This window comes from Cyprinus carpio, chromosome A25, assembly GCF_018340385.1.
Source record: "Cyprinus carpio isolate SPL01 chromosome A25, ASM1834038v1, whole genome shotgun sequence".
NCBI lineage: Eukaryota > Metazoa > Chordata > Actinopteri > Cypriniformes > Cyprinidae > Cyprinus > Cyprinus carpio.
In genome coordinates, this window is record NC_056596.1 from 10,893,865 (window position 1) to 10,908,594 (window position 14,730).

The 14,730-nt window shown below is 35.0% G+C and overlaps 1 protein-coding gene across 1 annotated transcript in view; it reads right to left on the reverse strand.

Annotated features, from left to right (window-relative positions):
* Positions 1 to 14,730, reverse strand: part of LOC109088363 (dedicator of cytokinesis protein 4-like) — a 60,220-nt gene that overhangs the window by 32,675 nt on the left and 12,815 nt on the right. Inside the window, 14 exon segments of the mRNA XM_042715457.1 lie at positions 232 to 269; positions 314 to 399; positions 401 to 429; positions 3,559 to 3,647; positions 3,846 to 3,978; positions 4,586 to 4,646; positions 7,497 to 7,578; positions 8,594 to 8,745; positions 10,692 to 10,776; positions 12,368 to 12,516; positions 13,198 to 13,294; positions 13,796 to 13,851; positions 14,007 to 14,047; positions 14,419 to 14,502. Coding sequence (XP_042571391.1) covers positions 232 to 269; positions 314 to 399; positions 401 to 429; positions 3,559 to 3,647; positions 3,846 to 3,978; positions 4,586 to 4,646; positions 7,497 to 7,578; positions 8,594 to 8,745; positions 10,692 to 10,776; positions 12,368 to 12,516; positions 13,198 to 13,294; positions 13,796 to 13,851; positions 14,007 to 14,047; positions 14,419 to 14,502 — 1,182 coding nt within the window.

Here is a 14,730-nt window from a genome sequence, read left to right on the forward strand (position 1 = left end):
TTAGATCATTACTACAAATGACACGGAGCGGCCACATTACCATATGATGTTACTGAATGACTAAAGATATCATAAAGCTAGAGCTTTATGTATTTTGATTGCTAAGCGAAACAATTTTATTATGAAAACATAAATTCAAAATGGTAATGCTTTGTTCACCCCAAAAAAAAAAATGTCACCCCATGTGATGTAAAAACGCACCATAATGACAGCTAAATGCGATTATCCCACCTGGAATGATGATATCGGTATTTGGAATCCCATTGGGCCTGGGGATTTAGGATTGTAGGATTGGGCATAGCCAGACGATTGCATTTGAAGATTGAGGATTGGAGTGTATGCGAAAAGACGCATGTAATCCTTGCGAATCTGTTCCATATCCCCATGCAGGAGTTGGAGCCAAATGGAGCGAGTGAGAGACATTAAGGCCTGACAGAATAAACGTACAATGATGCTTGCGCGCATGGTAAATCACCTCCGCGAGATGAAAACAATATTTCAATAAACCTTTGTGGTGCGCGCAATATATCTGACAGCTCTTCTCACCTGCAATCTTCTCACCTGCTCTTCTCATGCAATCCAGTGTAAACAGAAATGATTTTAGTTTATGCTTTTTTGTAATGTCTGAATGTATGTTTTTGTATGAGAATAAGCTGGATTTCATTTCAATAAACCTTTGTGGTAATATCTGACACGGCTCGTGTAACTCAGCTCACTGCACGTTGTAACAAATGTAAAGCAATAATGTTTTCTGTGTGAAAACATTCAGTCTCACAATTTCAAATCACAATGAACAATTTCATTGATTTTGTTATAACACTATTAAACATTTACATTTAAATTAAACTTTTTATGTATAGAAACAACAAAAAACATGTCACGCGCGCGCGAGAGTTCGCGGGCTCCCATCGCGTGCCATTTTACGATCTAAAAGCATCAGTTGTACGCTCGGTTTGAGGCCACAACTTTTGTTAAAAAAAATAGTTCGCCACTACTTATTAAGTGTGCTCCAGCATGCTTATAAGGTGCCTCTATGCACCAATTTCAAACCATCCATATTTGGGCCACGCCTCCTAATTTCAAAATTCCTCAAAACATGCTTTTGCAGAACACTAAAAAGAAGCCCAATCCTAAATCAAATTCCCAATAACCAAATATCCTTAATCCTTGATGACCAAAAACCCTAAAACAAAATGCCCTTTTGGGGTGCCCAATCCAATGAATTTTTCCATAGTAGATTTTTGTCCATATTTGGACTTTTAGTCAATGGATTCCTCCAAACAAAAGAAGATATTCTTTGTGTTTGCCAGTTTTGGGGGTCCCATTCTTCCAATTTTTGTCCTTATTTTGTGTTGATAAACAAACAGTTTTGGGGTCCCATTGATTTCCATAGTATTTTTTGTCCATACATGGATGTGGATGGGATTTTTTTTTTTGGTGGGACTATCCCTAAATAAAATGAAAATTAACTTCAATCAATCCCTCTAAACAACAGTTAATTTTTATTTATTTTTTTAATCTCCTTCCTGCTTTTTTGCTATCTGGCCTTCTTCTTCATACTTAAGCCTCTGATCTCTTCCTCAGGGTCTTTGACTCTTTCATTCTGCAGGAAAACTGTCCCATACTTCACAAACAACAGACACTGCAGGTGCATTCTGGAATATTTTTCAGTTTTGGGTTGCATAGATGAGGTTTGATGGATTTATAAGCTCTGGAAGCATCTATAAAGCCATGGCTTCATTATGGTTGCATAATGTATTCAGAGTAAGCTGCCCACATGAGTGAAATCAGCAGCAGTCCATTCATTTTGAAACCACTTGCAAGATGATGCACACCAAGATTACATAACTACTACTCCACCACCTCCACAAAACATGGCATCAACAACACAACACCATGCACTCAGAGACCCCTACTTCGATTTTCATCTGTTTGCCTTATTAAACCTAAAACAAACATCGCTGTTCCTATATTTACGTAATTGTTTTTAACTTAGCAACAAAATCAATAACAGTAATTTGGCTTTTATCCAAGCGAATAACTATAAGAGCTGTCGATTTGCACATTGAAACATCTCGAGTGAAAAAAATGTCATGAAAAGGGTCGACTGCTCTCTGTGCACACGATCGATATGGCATTCTAGTCCAGACTGATAGCTGATGAGTGGCACTGATAAATAGCTACTAATGGTCATCAGTTAAAAAGACATTCATTTAGTGTAACTGAATTACTGCAGATGACTGGATGGCGTTTACAAGCTGACTGAGATCAGGTCTGTGTTTTTGGCTTCTGTGTTTAAAGTTGTTTGCAATTCCTATCCCATTCAAATGTGCCGAGACATCTATAAGTAAGCCATTGTATGAATTCTTCCAAAAAGAGTCTGTAGACCTAAAACTAGACCAGACTTTGATATAAATTCAAGATTGTCACAAACAAAACAAATAAAGCAACAAAACAAAGCCAAGCAAAACAAACAAATTCAAAAAAGCCAAGCAAAACAAAAAACAAAACCAAGCCAAAAAACAAATAAAAGAACAAAACAAAGCCAAGGCGAGCAAAGCAAAAACAAAAAGCCAAGCAAAATACAAGCCAAACCAAAACAAAGCATTTAACTCATAAAAAAAAATATTGTTACAAAACAAGATAAAAAAACAAACAAAGCTAAAAACAAAACATAAATAAAAAATAAATAGAATATATAATATAAAATAAAAAAAATTAAATAATGTATGAATATTGTACATCAAAACAGTGTTTTTAACAGTGTTTTTAATATGGGTCAGTAAACAATCACCTAACAAACATTGTAGCCATCACATACTGCAGCAACAGGGCTCGCAAAATTTCCCATCCCATACCCATTGGGCAGGCATTCTTCAGATTTTGATAGCCCAAAATGAATTTAACTAGTCTGAATAAAAAAAGATATCCATTGAATTTCACTGCAGACAAAATCAGCATGATCAAAAGCTTCAGTGATTGTATTTTTCTCTCCAAAATAATTTTTTCTTAAAGTGGCCATGCCTTTTTTTGAGTCATGTAGATGTCATAAAAACAAAAGCGCCTGAATAACAGCTCTGCTCGGTCTCTCTGTTGAATACACACTGCCGTTGACTGAAAGCTTCTTCTGCTGCTCAGAACCTGTTGCTAGGAGAGACCCCAGCATTTCTCTGTAAAGAGTTCTGCTATTTATATCTAAAGAGCATGAAGAAAAGAAATTCTGCAGCATGACTTGGTACGATTTGAATACTTCAACTAAATAAATCACTTGGTTTGACGTTTTCAGAAGAACACTGTTGCTATGACAGACAAAATGTTCTTTAAAGGGAAACTGCACCTTAAAATGTAAATTCTGTGCATTATAGACTAAGCCTTCTAAAGTTGTACGAAAACTATGTGAGGAACAGACTGAAATTCTCCTTTTGTAGAAAGAAAGAAACAAGGTTATACTGGTTTGGAATGACATGAGATTTTGTTCCTACTTATAGTATTTTAATTGTTTGTTGAACTATCCCTTTAAGAAGACAAGCTAAATTAAATCAGGTTTGAGACTCTTACCTGTATTTGTGCCAATATGGCTGTATCGTGAGCCAACCTTCCTGATAATACTGTCGTGGATTTGGTACCACTCGCTCTCTGCGTTACATCTGTGAACATAATGTGCCTTAAGTTTGATATATATTTATATATATATATATATATATATATATAATAAATAAGATTAAAACTATATTTAAAAAAAATAAATAATTGCTGTATCACCCAGTCCTAGTTATAATAAAAAATTTATTGTACATTAATTAGCTTTATAAAGTCACTCCAAAAAGATAGGGGGCAATACTCACGAGTAGATCTTCAGCACATGATCATCCTTGAAGTCAGCTGTTAACAGGTCAGCCACGCTAATCACAGCACAACCGTATGGACGCTTGTACTGCGTGTTACTCACGCTCTTCTTCTCACCTGCGACCATTCGCCCTGCGCACACACAAGTTGAGGCTCACACACTGCTTTTATGAGAAAAAATACATATGCTAATACAAAAAGATTTCTTATTCTGCCTCAAAGAACACATAGCACAATCACAAGCTTGACATAATGCATCATGTGACACAAGTATTACAGCCGTGTCTTACCCAGAAACTCATATGGCAAAATGATCAACACTTATGTCTTTATAATGATGCTTGAAACACAAAATAGACATACCAACAACTGTTACACAACGAACACTTCCCAATCCACAGTGACATGAATGACATACATGCAAATGAGCATTAATCTATATTGTAACATCACAGAATTTGTACCGGTGCAGATCATGCATAGCTACACAGACACAAAGGTGACGTTTACAGACAAAGACACCATCTCAGTCACAACTGACTTGAAGTGGCCTGTCATTCAGCCCTTATAATGCTGCCACAACTATTGACTAATACATTTGACGTAATCTGTGAATTAAAGCACTATCAAGCAGTGCACTATCAAGTTGTGAATTCCATATGACACCTATGACAGGGTCGCTAAGGCAATATGACAGGTCACACGGTGAGAAAATTGATGTGCATCCAACAGCTCTTACCTATTCTAAAAATATGAGCTACAACATACACATCTTTGCGAAGATCGCTACTTCCCAAATCCTTAAAAAAAGACACATTTTTTATTGAGCAATATTTACTAGATTGCATGCACCAAACATTTTTCTAAACCTATGCTGTTTAAAAGTTACTGTTTAAAAGATCAAATAAAAATGTCAATTTGACGTTCATTTATTGCCATTAAATAAACAAAAACAATGATATCCAATAAAATGAAACAAAAAAGAACTAGCAAAACAAAACTAAAAAACAACTAGAAAAACGAAAAAAATAAATAAATAAAAGAACTAACAAAACAAAACAAATGAACTAACAAACAAAAGAACAAAAAAAACCTAACACACAAAAAACTAAACAAAAAGAATTTCCTGAAATCCTGATAAACAGTGAGACAAAACAATATTTTGACTTTCAAAGCCACTTTTTTTCAATGATCTACTTGTCTGCCACAAAAATTTTATTTCTTAAATTATCTAAATTTTGGGGGTTTTCACCGCAAATAGTGATAAATGTGATTAATTGAAATTAATGAGTTTAATAACTCAGCATTTCATATAATTAATTTTATTACAATTCTAAATTGACTGACAGTCTATGAGGGTAGAATTGTTGCATTATTCCAAATAAATAGATTATGATCCACAAATAAATGTAAAGAGATTTACAAAAAAAAAAAAAAACATATTGACATATTAAAAGAATGAGATCCACAAATAAATCTCAGAGTTTCACGAACATGAATTGAATTCACAAAAAAATAAAATGAGATTTGCAAATTAAAAACATATTCACAAATACATTTTTATGTCACAAACACAACTTTGCCTGCCATTCATTTGTGAATCGCGTCATGTACATTTGTAGATCATTGCACGCATTTGTGGATCGCTGGGTGTGCATTTGTGGATTCTGAAACATTTGTAACGTCAAGACGCTGACAATCCACAAATGCATGAACTCCACCCACGTCTACTCAAGCCAATCAGATAGCAGCCACACTTCGCTGACCAATCATAGTACAATTCATAGACAGTATAAAAACATGGACGTAGTGTCCGTGAAGTCACCCGTAGATTCCTGAAGAGCGTTTTTGACGCATAAAGTGGGCAGAGCAGGCCGTCGCCATCTTGGCAGCGTCAACGTGCATCACTCCTGGATAATCGAAAATGGGCAAAAAGGTGGGAGCTGGTTGCTGAAGACACGCCCACCTAACTCGACGGCAGTGACAGCAGCGGCAATCTACCTGTCACTCAAGTGACCACGCTCTTAATTATGCAGAACTTTAAGGCTTAATATAATTTAAAAGGATGAGTTATAAAAAAAAATTCACCCCCTCACAGTTGTCATGAAGGGCAAAATTAGTTATATAAACCAAAATAATTTTTTGTACCACGCTGTAAACATGTTTTTTTTCTGCTGTAAATTTGGGCATTTTAACATGGGGAGTCTATGGGATAGACTCCCTTTTGGAGCCAGCCTCAAGCAGCCAGTTGACAAATTACAGTTTTAGTCACTGCCTTGTTGGCTTAACGAGAGAGAGCGAGAGGTTGCCGCTTGGTTAAAACACTTGATCATGCAAACAGTATTTCACATGAATCAGACTTGCTAGTTTTGTTTGTAAAAGTTATTTAACAGTATCCAAAGTAGGTTTTTATTTACATTGTCCACTTGCAAAACTTGAGTACTACATGCTGCAGTGATGCTGAGACAGTACCCAGATGGTCATTTTGGCCCATAATTGATATTATATGCGTTATATTTGTTACAGCGATTGTGCTTTAAAAGGCTTAATAAACCATGGCATGTCTTACGCTATGTCTCTGCTCACTTTTGCACTGCGCTGCAACAGCTGTAACTGCAACTGGACGCATCAAAGCAAATGTGCGAATCATTTGTCCTTCATCGTGTCACGCCTTGTCCAGTGAAGACAGCATCGCAGTAGATTTCTATTTGCTTTGGACACGTCGCGAGGGTATTACTGATGTTGTTCAGAATCTGTGAACAATCATAAATTGTGTACATTCCTGAGTTCATCCTCATTCACTGATCCTGATCGAAATATAAAGAAGACTTAAACTACAGGGATGCAAAATGAATCTGTTCCCACCCTGATTGTAAAGCAAAATGTGATTGGTTATAACGAGAACGTGCTACGATTGGTCAGCAAGTGTGGCATATGATTGGCTTGAGTAGACAGTGGGTGGAGTCCATACATTTGTGGATTAGTGTGCGTCTTGACGTTAGAATTGTCTCAAAATCCACAAATACGCGCAGTGATCAACAAATGCACAGCGAGCTAGCCACAAATACAAGCAGCGACCTACAAATGCACAGGAGGCGAATCGCAAATAAATGCCAGGCAAAGGTGTGTTTGTAGAATAAAAATATATTTGTGAATATATATTTTTTTGGAAATATAATTTTTTTTTATTTGTGAATTTAATTCATGTTTGTGAAACTCTTAAGATGTGTATTGTGGATCTCATTCTATTTATTTTGTGAATATTTTTGGTTTTTATTAATCGCTTTACATTTATTTGTGGATCATAATCAATTTATTTGGAATAATGCAACAATTCTACCCCCATTACAGTCCTACTCTAGATATTTACAAATGCTAACTGTTGAGAAAACAAATATCTAAAATTGCGTTATTTTATATTCTTCAAACATTCCTGCTCAGATTTGCAAAAAAACAAAACATTTTTCTTCACATTTAAATGTAAAACTTCTAAATTTACATTTTTTTAAACATTATTTAATATATTTTCAGTCAAGGATATGTGTTCCACTTGGGAAACTATTTATCAGCAACAGCACCAGATTCTTTCAATGCCTTCAAAAAGGACCAAGGACATGCCCTTGGTGCACCCTGAAAAGGTCCAAACTTACAACAAAGAGTGTACACTGCCTCTCAGTCTTCTCTGGTGACTTTGGTAGCCCTTGCTTATTGAGGCGCACAAAGAACCTCTCACTGCACAGACAGAAAGAGATAGAGAGAGACGGTCAAGTTCAACACAGACACGCCACGAACCATAAGAAAACACAGTAAGACCGGTGTGTAGTAAGATGTGTGTGTTCACAACTGCATGTGGTAGTGCATCTCCTCCAACACTAGAGCTAGGTAATTACAAGGAGAGGCCAATTGAGGCTCGGTATCTCCTCGATTCTCCTTCACTTTCACTAAGAGCCCTGGGGCGTAACTCGTTCTGAATAATTTACAACGAGGAGGGGTGCCTGAACAGCACACCCGCTAACATGAGCGGCGAGAGAGAAGGAAGGAGAGAAAAAGAGACAGAAACCGATGAAAAATTCAACAAACACATCAAGGCTGTAGTTCTGTCATGGATGTGAAACAAAAACATCCCTCAGGCTGATGTATGAAGGATGGAGAGCTGTAAACATATGCATTGACGTCACAGCCGAATTGAATTTCAGATATTAGCTCCCAGTAGTGCCGCGATCAACGTAATAGTCTGATACCGTCATACATATATACTCAAGGTAAATGCACTGATGGATGACTGGCTGGGGTTGGAGACATCTTTCAGACAGCTAGAAGGAATATAGCGATTCATAATTAATGAAATCGTGGTCAGACTGAATTGATGCACAAGTTTTTTGGGATTTTTATTGCCCGATCTGAAGAACAACTTGTGAGTAGTCAACATGACAGTCTTTTATTTCATTTAAACGTATAACCTTTTTGATTACCAAATCAAATGTTTAACAACAACGTATTAAAGTATGCAAAAAGATATTCAAACAATGAGAGCAGACAAAACAAGACAACACTGGACCCCACTGGCTTTCATTGCATGGAAGACGTTTTTCAAAATATCTTTGTGTTCTACTGAAGAAAGAATGTCATACAGGTTTAAACAACATGAGAATGATTAAATTATGACAGATTTTTCATTTTGTGTGATTTAATCATACTTCAGTCAATTTAAGACTTGAGATTTGGTGTTTAGGGTCAGAGATGGCACCTGATTGGTCGCATCTCCCTGCTGTCATAGACAGAGTAGAAGACTTCCAGCTCCTCCCCCAGGTTTGAACTCATCATGCTCTTCATCTGAAGGAACAGGTGGTGCATACTGGCCTGCGGGGGAGCCTCACGTCTACGATGACGTCTCTCCATCTATTCAAAACAACCCAAAATATAATCCTTAATCATTATACTGTAATTGCAAAGGCATTTACAACAACAAGATCACTCAAAATTTCTAACAGCACCCCATCTAAACACCACTAGCAGCACATACTGTATCTGAGTGTAAAAATACATAAATAAAAGTCATGCAATACTGCTTGAAATGCATAATTTCTTTTAAATGTAGCAAGTAAAACCAAAGCTTTATGTAACTTGTGCGGTGAAACAGCAGCAAAAGCAGCACTTATAGCACATCTTCTGGGTATTTTCACTTTTATGTGCCATATTTTTAAACTTTATGTGTTTTGTGTAATACATTTGTATTCAATAACCTGTAAAACATCTCATAAATCTGAATCCTGAATGAGTTTTAATTGATTTTGTCTGTTGTTCAAAAACAACCTATGTATTCCTTCGCTATAAACCACATCAAATTATCATAACTTTTAGTATATTATTACATTAGATAATGTAATAACAGATCATTAAAACTCCGCCCAGCACTGTGGTTTCATCTTTAAGCTTTAGACCCTTCCTGTGTTCTTCTGAAAGGAAAGATCCTGATGCGCCCTGCCCTCACTTCCCACTATCCTCTCTTTAAACGCTCTCTCTAGTGTAGTACATCCACACCCACATCTTGTTCTCTTTTGATTCTTTCCTTCCTTCTTTAACCCCTACCCCCACACCTCTGCCCACCCATGGACCAGTGGAAACTGGGACACGTGTGGTCAGGCCTGCAGCTGAGAGAAAAAGACAGAGAATTTGGTGAATTCAGACTATATTAATATTGTCTCACTAGCTGTCTTTCAAAAACCTAGTGAGCTAGGCAACATTTTAAGACAGTACAGATGCTCTCCTGATACAAAAGCTTAATGCAGCCTACTAAGATGCTTTTGTTCTGACCGAATTCTAATGCAGAATTGCATGTTTAGAGAATGCAATTCCATAATGCAATGATCTATGATTTAAACACACACACACACATATACTATTAGTACTATATAAAAAAAGTATAATAAAGTAAATAAAAATTAAAATGTAAAACTATTTTTTTATGACTATTTTATAACTTTCTGACTATTTTATCCCAAATTTGTCTGTGCTATGTATATTTAATACTGAGATGTATAGTTATAAAACAACAGTATTTAAATTAAATATACAATATATATTTTAAAAACATTTTTATTTATACTATCAAAAATGATCAAAATAAATAAATAACAATTAATAACAAAATCAAATAAAAAAAAATGTGTCTGCTATGTATATTTAATTATGAAAAGTATAGTTATAAAACAGCAGTAATGTATTTAAAACAATAAAATGTATTAATATATAAAAATAAATAGTAAATTAAAATGATTAATAAAATAAAAAATACCAAAATCAAATAAAACAACAAAATATAAAATAAAATATTTAATTAATTGGCAAAATAAAATACACTTAAAAAAATTCCATATCACTTAGGGTGTTCCCTTAGTAGGCAGCGGTTTATGTCTGCAGTAGGTGGCTACTGTTGTACCAATGAACCAATTGTGCCAATGATGCTGTGTGCATGCCAAATTATAAGGGCAGGAAACTGCATGCATGAAGTGTCTCTGCAGTTTGCAAACAGCCTGTTAATGCGCCATTTAGCATTTCTCTCTTGTCCTTAATTACTATCATTTCCCTATGCACAGACGACTAGAGGTGTGTGTGTGTGTGTGTGTGTGTGTGTGTGTGTGTGTCTCTTTGTTAAAACAGAGGACGAAGCATTCGAGAGAGAGAGCCTTGGCGTCAGGTCGAGCTGCAGTTGCCATAGTAACACAGCAAAGAATATGGGTGGCAGAGGAGGGAGGTGAGGTGACTCATGGGTAATGGGAATGTGTGTGTGTGTGTGTGTGTGTGGATGTATGCATGTACGTGAGCATGAATGTATGACTACCCACCAGCCGATACAGCTCTGTGATGCTGATCTCATCAGGGTCCACCATGCCGAAGTCCCTCCTGGGGACCAGATCCAAACCCAGCTGCCTGTCACACACAAAAACACATTTTGATTCTTCCCATCAAATCTCACTAAGGTTATAATAATTTAGCATTTTCCATTTTGTTTTTATTTTGGCACTATTTTCAGATTTTCAACAACATGTAAAATTACAGATTTAACAACTAATTTGTTAGTGACACTTGATTTTTATTTAATAGACTTATACTTATATTAAATAATATTACAAAATATTGATTTGTGTGATTAAAAATATTAAATATATAAATAATAAATGTATAAAAAATATGTAAAGTATTGTGAAAACCCTATTTGTAATTATTCATTAAATTACATTATATTAAATTAATTAAATTAAATGTATCTAATTAATTGCAATTAAACACATCATTAAATCATCATAAATCATCATTATTGGAAAACCCCCTTAAATGTGCCATAACCACAGATTTTTGTTTTTATTTTTCATTATTTTATTTTACAAATTAGTTAATTGATTTTAAATCAACAGTTTTTGTCTTGGTTGTTATAAACATTGGGCCCTATGAAATTCGTAATTTTTTCCCCCAAATTCCATGTTTTCTGTTTTAATTATTCTGAATTCTGTTTTAATGGTTTTATAAAATTTTATTCAATGTCTAATCAACTGAATTCATAAAATTTCCACAATGTAATAATTTATGAAAAATTTAACAAATAATAGTTAATGGAATGTTTCATTTTTTCAGAAATTCTGTGTCGCCCCTTTTAATTTAACATACACAATATACAAATATATAAATTTATACAAATGTATTATCAAAAAACGTTAAGAGTTTAATTAGTCTTATAAAATGTAATCAATGAAATTGGAAATATTACTTTCATTTTTGATTTCTTTCATTTTTGGCAAATAAATTACTGCACAACAGAGGTTTTAAATCAAAACGTGGACGTAAAATAGTATGATTTTGTATGATATTCCTTAAAATATCACATAAATATCACCTCTACTTTTTGTTATTCATCCAAATTTAGCCAAATTCTGTGACATTCCGCTTTATACAGTAAATTCATCATTATGACTGGATTCCATGATTCCGTCCATATTTTCCACATTGTGGAAATCAAAGGTTCCTATACACAACAAGAACCCAAGTAATTTCATAGAACAAACTGCAGTAACCTTCACAAAGCATGAATCTCTATCTATGTGAATAATCAATTTCATTGTAAAGCCTCCAAAAAACGACTATGTACTGAAAGACACAAAAAACCAATACGTAACACGTCCCACTTGTTACTACCATCTGCGATTTTTTTTTTTTTTTTTTTTTAGAGAAAAACCACATACAAACATTCAAACACATGGCTGACAGATTGGCCAGCATTTGCCGGCAGTTCATCATCACCGTCCCCACCACTGCGTTCCACCCACTGTTTTTATGTGTACTGCACAATACATGTGAAATCACTGAAAAAAAAACACAATGTGGCAAAGACAGGAAAGCCCAACTCTAATGGCATAAATGAATCAAACTGAATGATTTCACAAGAACCCAAAATTGCAGTAGTCGATACCAGTACCATCACGATGATAGTATTTTTATTTTTGGTGTATGTAACTGTATAACTCACTCGTTTCCCCAGTCCAGCCGTGCCGTGATGTGCTGTTTGATGTCACTCAAGCGGTCATGAGTGAGGTGGCCCACCAGAACCTGCTGCCGCAGCTCCAAGATCTCATTCATCACGTGCCACAGTCTGTGAAAAAGATCCCCTTCATTTCTCTGAGAGAGACAGAAAGAACACGAGTGGGTGACAGAGAAAGTATGTTTATATTTTTTAAATTAAATTAGCTCTTAAAAAAACTGTTTTGGTAGAAACCGTTTTCAAATCTTATTTATTAATACTTAACAAGCACTAAATAAAAAAAATGTGTCTTTGGGTAAATGAAATCAAATTACTGGCCAGTAACTTTTTTTTCTTTCTTTTTTTTTACAATGCAATGGTAAAAAAATAATCACAATGTAAGATTGCATGAATCAATCAATCAAAAAAAATTAGATACAAAAAAAATGGTCAAGGTTAGTAACGGTCATTTTACATTGGTGGTGAATAGTAAAACATACATACATACATATATATATATATATATATATATATATATATATATATATATATATATATATATATATATATATATATATATATATATAATTTTTAACTTCAAAGTTACTTTTTGTAAAAAAAAAAAAAAAAGGTGATTTCTTCAGGCCAGGAGACCACAATTTAAAAAATTCCATCATATTTCCAGGTTTTCCTTGAGCTTGGAATGTAAAAATATTTATTTCTGATTAATTCACTTATCATTGTAAAGACTAATAAAAAAAAAAAATGAAATTACAAATGAAATGTCCACAGTTAAAGCAACTGCATTTGTTCAGTGCAACACAAAGCGTGATATTTACCATGTAGAGCTGCTTCCACATCGTGCCCCAGTCTCTCAAGGTCATAGTTATCTCTGTAATGACCGAGTCCTCGGTGGGAATGACCGTCTCAAACTGCCTGCAGGGCAAGACACACAAACACACAGTCACACACACATACACACATCTGAACGAGTCCTGGATGGAGAGCAGTGACCTCGCATGACCCTGAGGAGTAACACTGACTCATGAGGACATGTCTGTGGGATAGTGAAGGCTCCTGTCATTTCAATAGAGCAGACATGTCATTTTGCAAATGCATTTTATCAGAAGCACAAGGATGGCCCCTATAGCAGTTCAGTGTTTTTTTATCAGATGTATGTGGGTTGCCCCTATAGCAGTTCAGTGTTCCTGGGATCAAACCTATTACAATTTTATCAGAAGCACAAGGATGGCCCCTATAGCAGTTCAGTGTTCCTGGGATCAAACCTATTATTCCTTAACTTAAACAGTTTATAAACTTTTTTTATTTAATATCATTTTAGACTTAGATTTTTAAGTGTGGCTTAATTGTCTCAGATGTATGTTTTATTTATACATAAATATATACATTACATTTTTTGTTTTCATGGACTCGTACCCTTTGTTCTTGACGTGGGCATTCTTGAGGTGAATATAGGAGCTTGGGAATATTCCCTGGGAGAGACAACAGAAAGTTATTAAATGAGCCAATTACTGCATGTAAAACACAAACAAACTAAACAGAAAAAAAACCTGACAGAAATATAAGAATCATTTAAATTTCGCATGGTTACATAGTCAAACATTATGCGACGTAGGATTGTTCTCACCTTCACGTTTGGATTCTTTGTGATGAATCCTCTGTACCATCCTGCAAAATGGCATTTGTAATAATCTCACACTTTCACTTTTTTTTTAACAGCAGAATGCAAAGTGTATCAAACATTTCTAGTAATTATTTCTATTTTTTTTTTATTTATATGATTTGGTTTCACTGTGGAAATTTTTTTTTGAATATGTGATCTGGTTTCACCTGGGGTTTTTGTTAATATATTGGTGATCAGTGTGAAAAGTGCAAAAAAACATTTTGCACTGATCTTTATATAAAGTTATAAAGACATCTACTTAAAAGAGCAGTGTTATAAACCATGCCCGACTGACTGCATCTCAACAAATAAATTCAACAGCATCAGTCTCCACAACTGAGGATCTACAGCTCTAAAGAGGTTGACTTTCAGCTACCTTCACATTTCTCCAAAATCTGCACCGTGTCGCCGATCTCCAGCGGGAGTCCATGCTGAACCATTCCTCGAAAATTTGCCAGCACTGAGGGGGAAAAAAGCAAACAATAAGTAAAACAATTGTGTGATTCACGAGTAAAGTAAGAGCTCTGACAAACCATCTGTCTTCACAAAACTTTGCATGGAAGAGATGGAAACCATCTTTCGGCCAGTGGGCGAAGTGATATCAACATTACATTCAATACTGACTCTTGAATTCAGAAAGTCATTCTCAATTCACTTCTTAATAACAAACAACCCAGCACTCAAAACG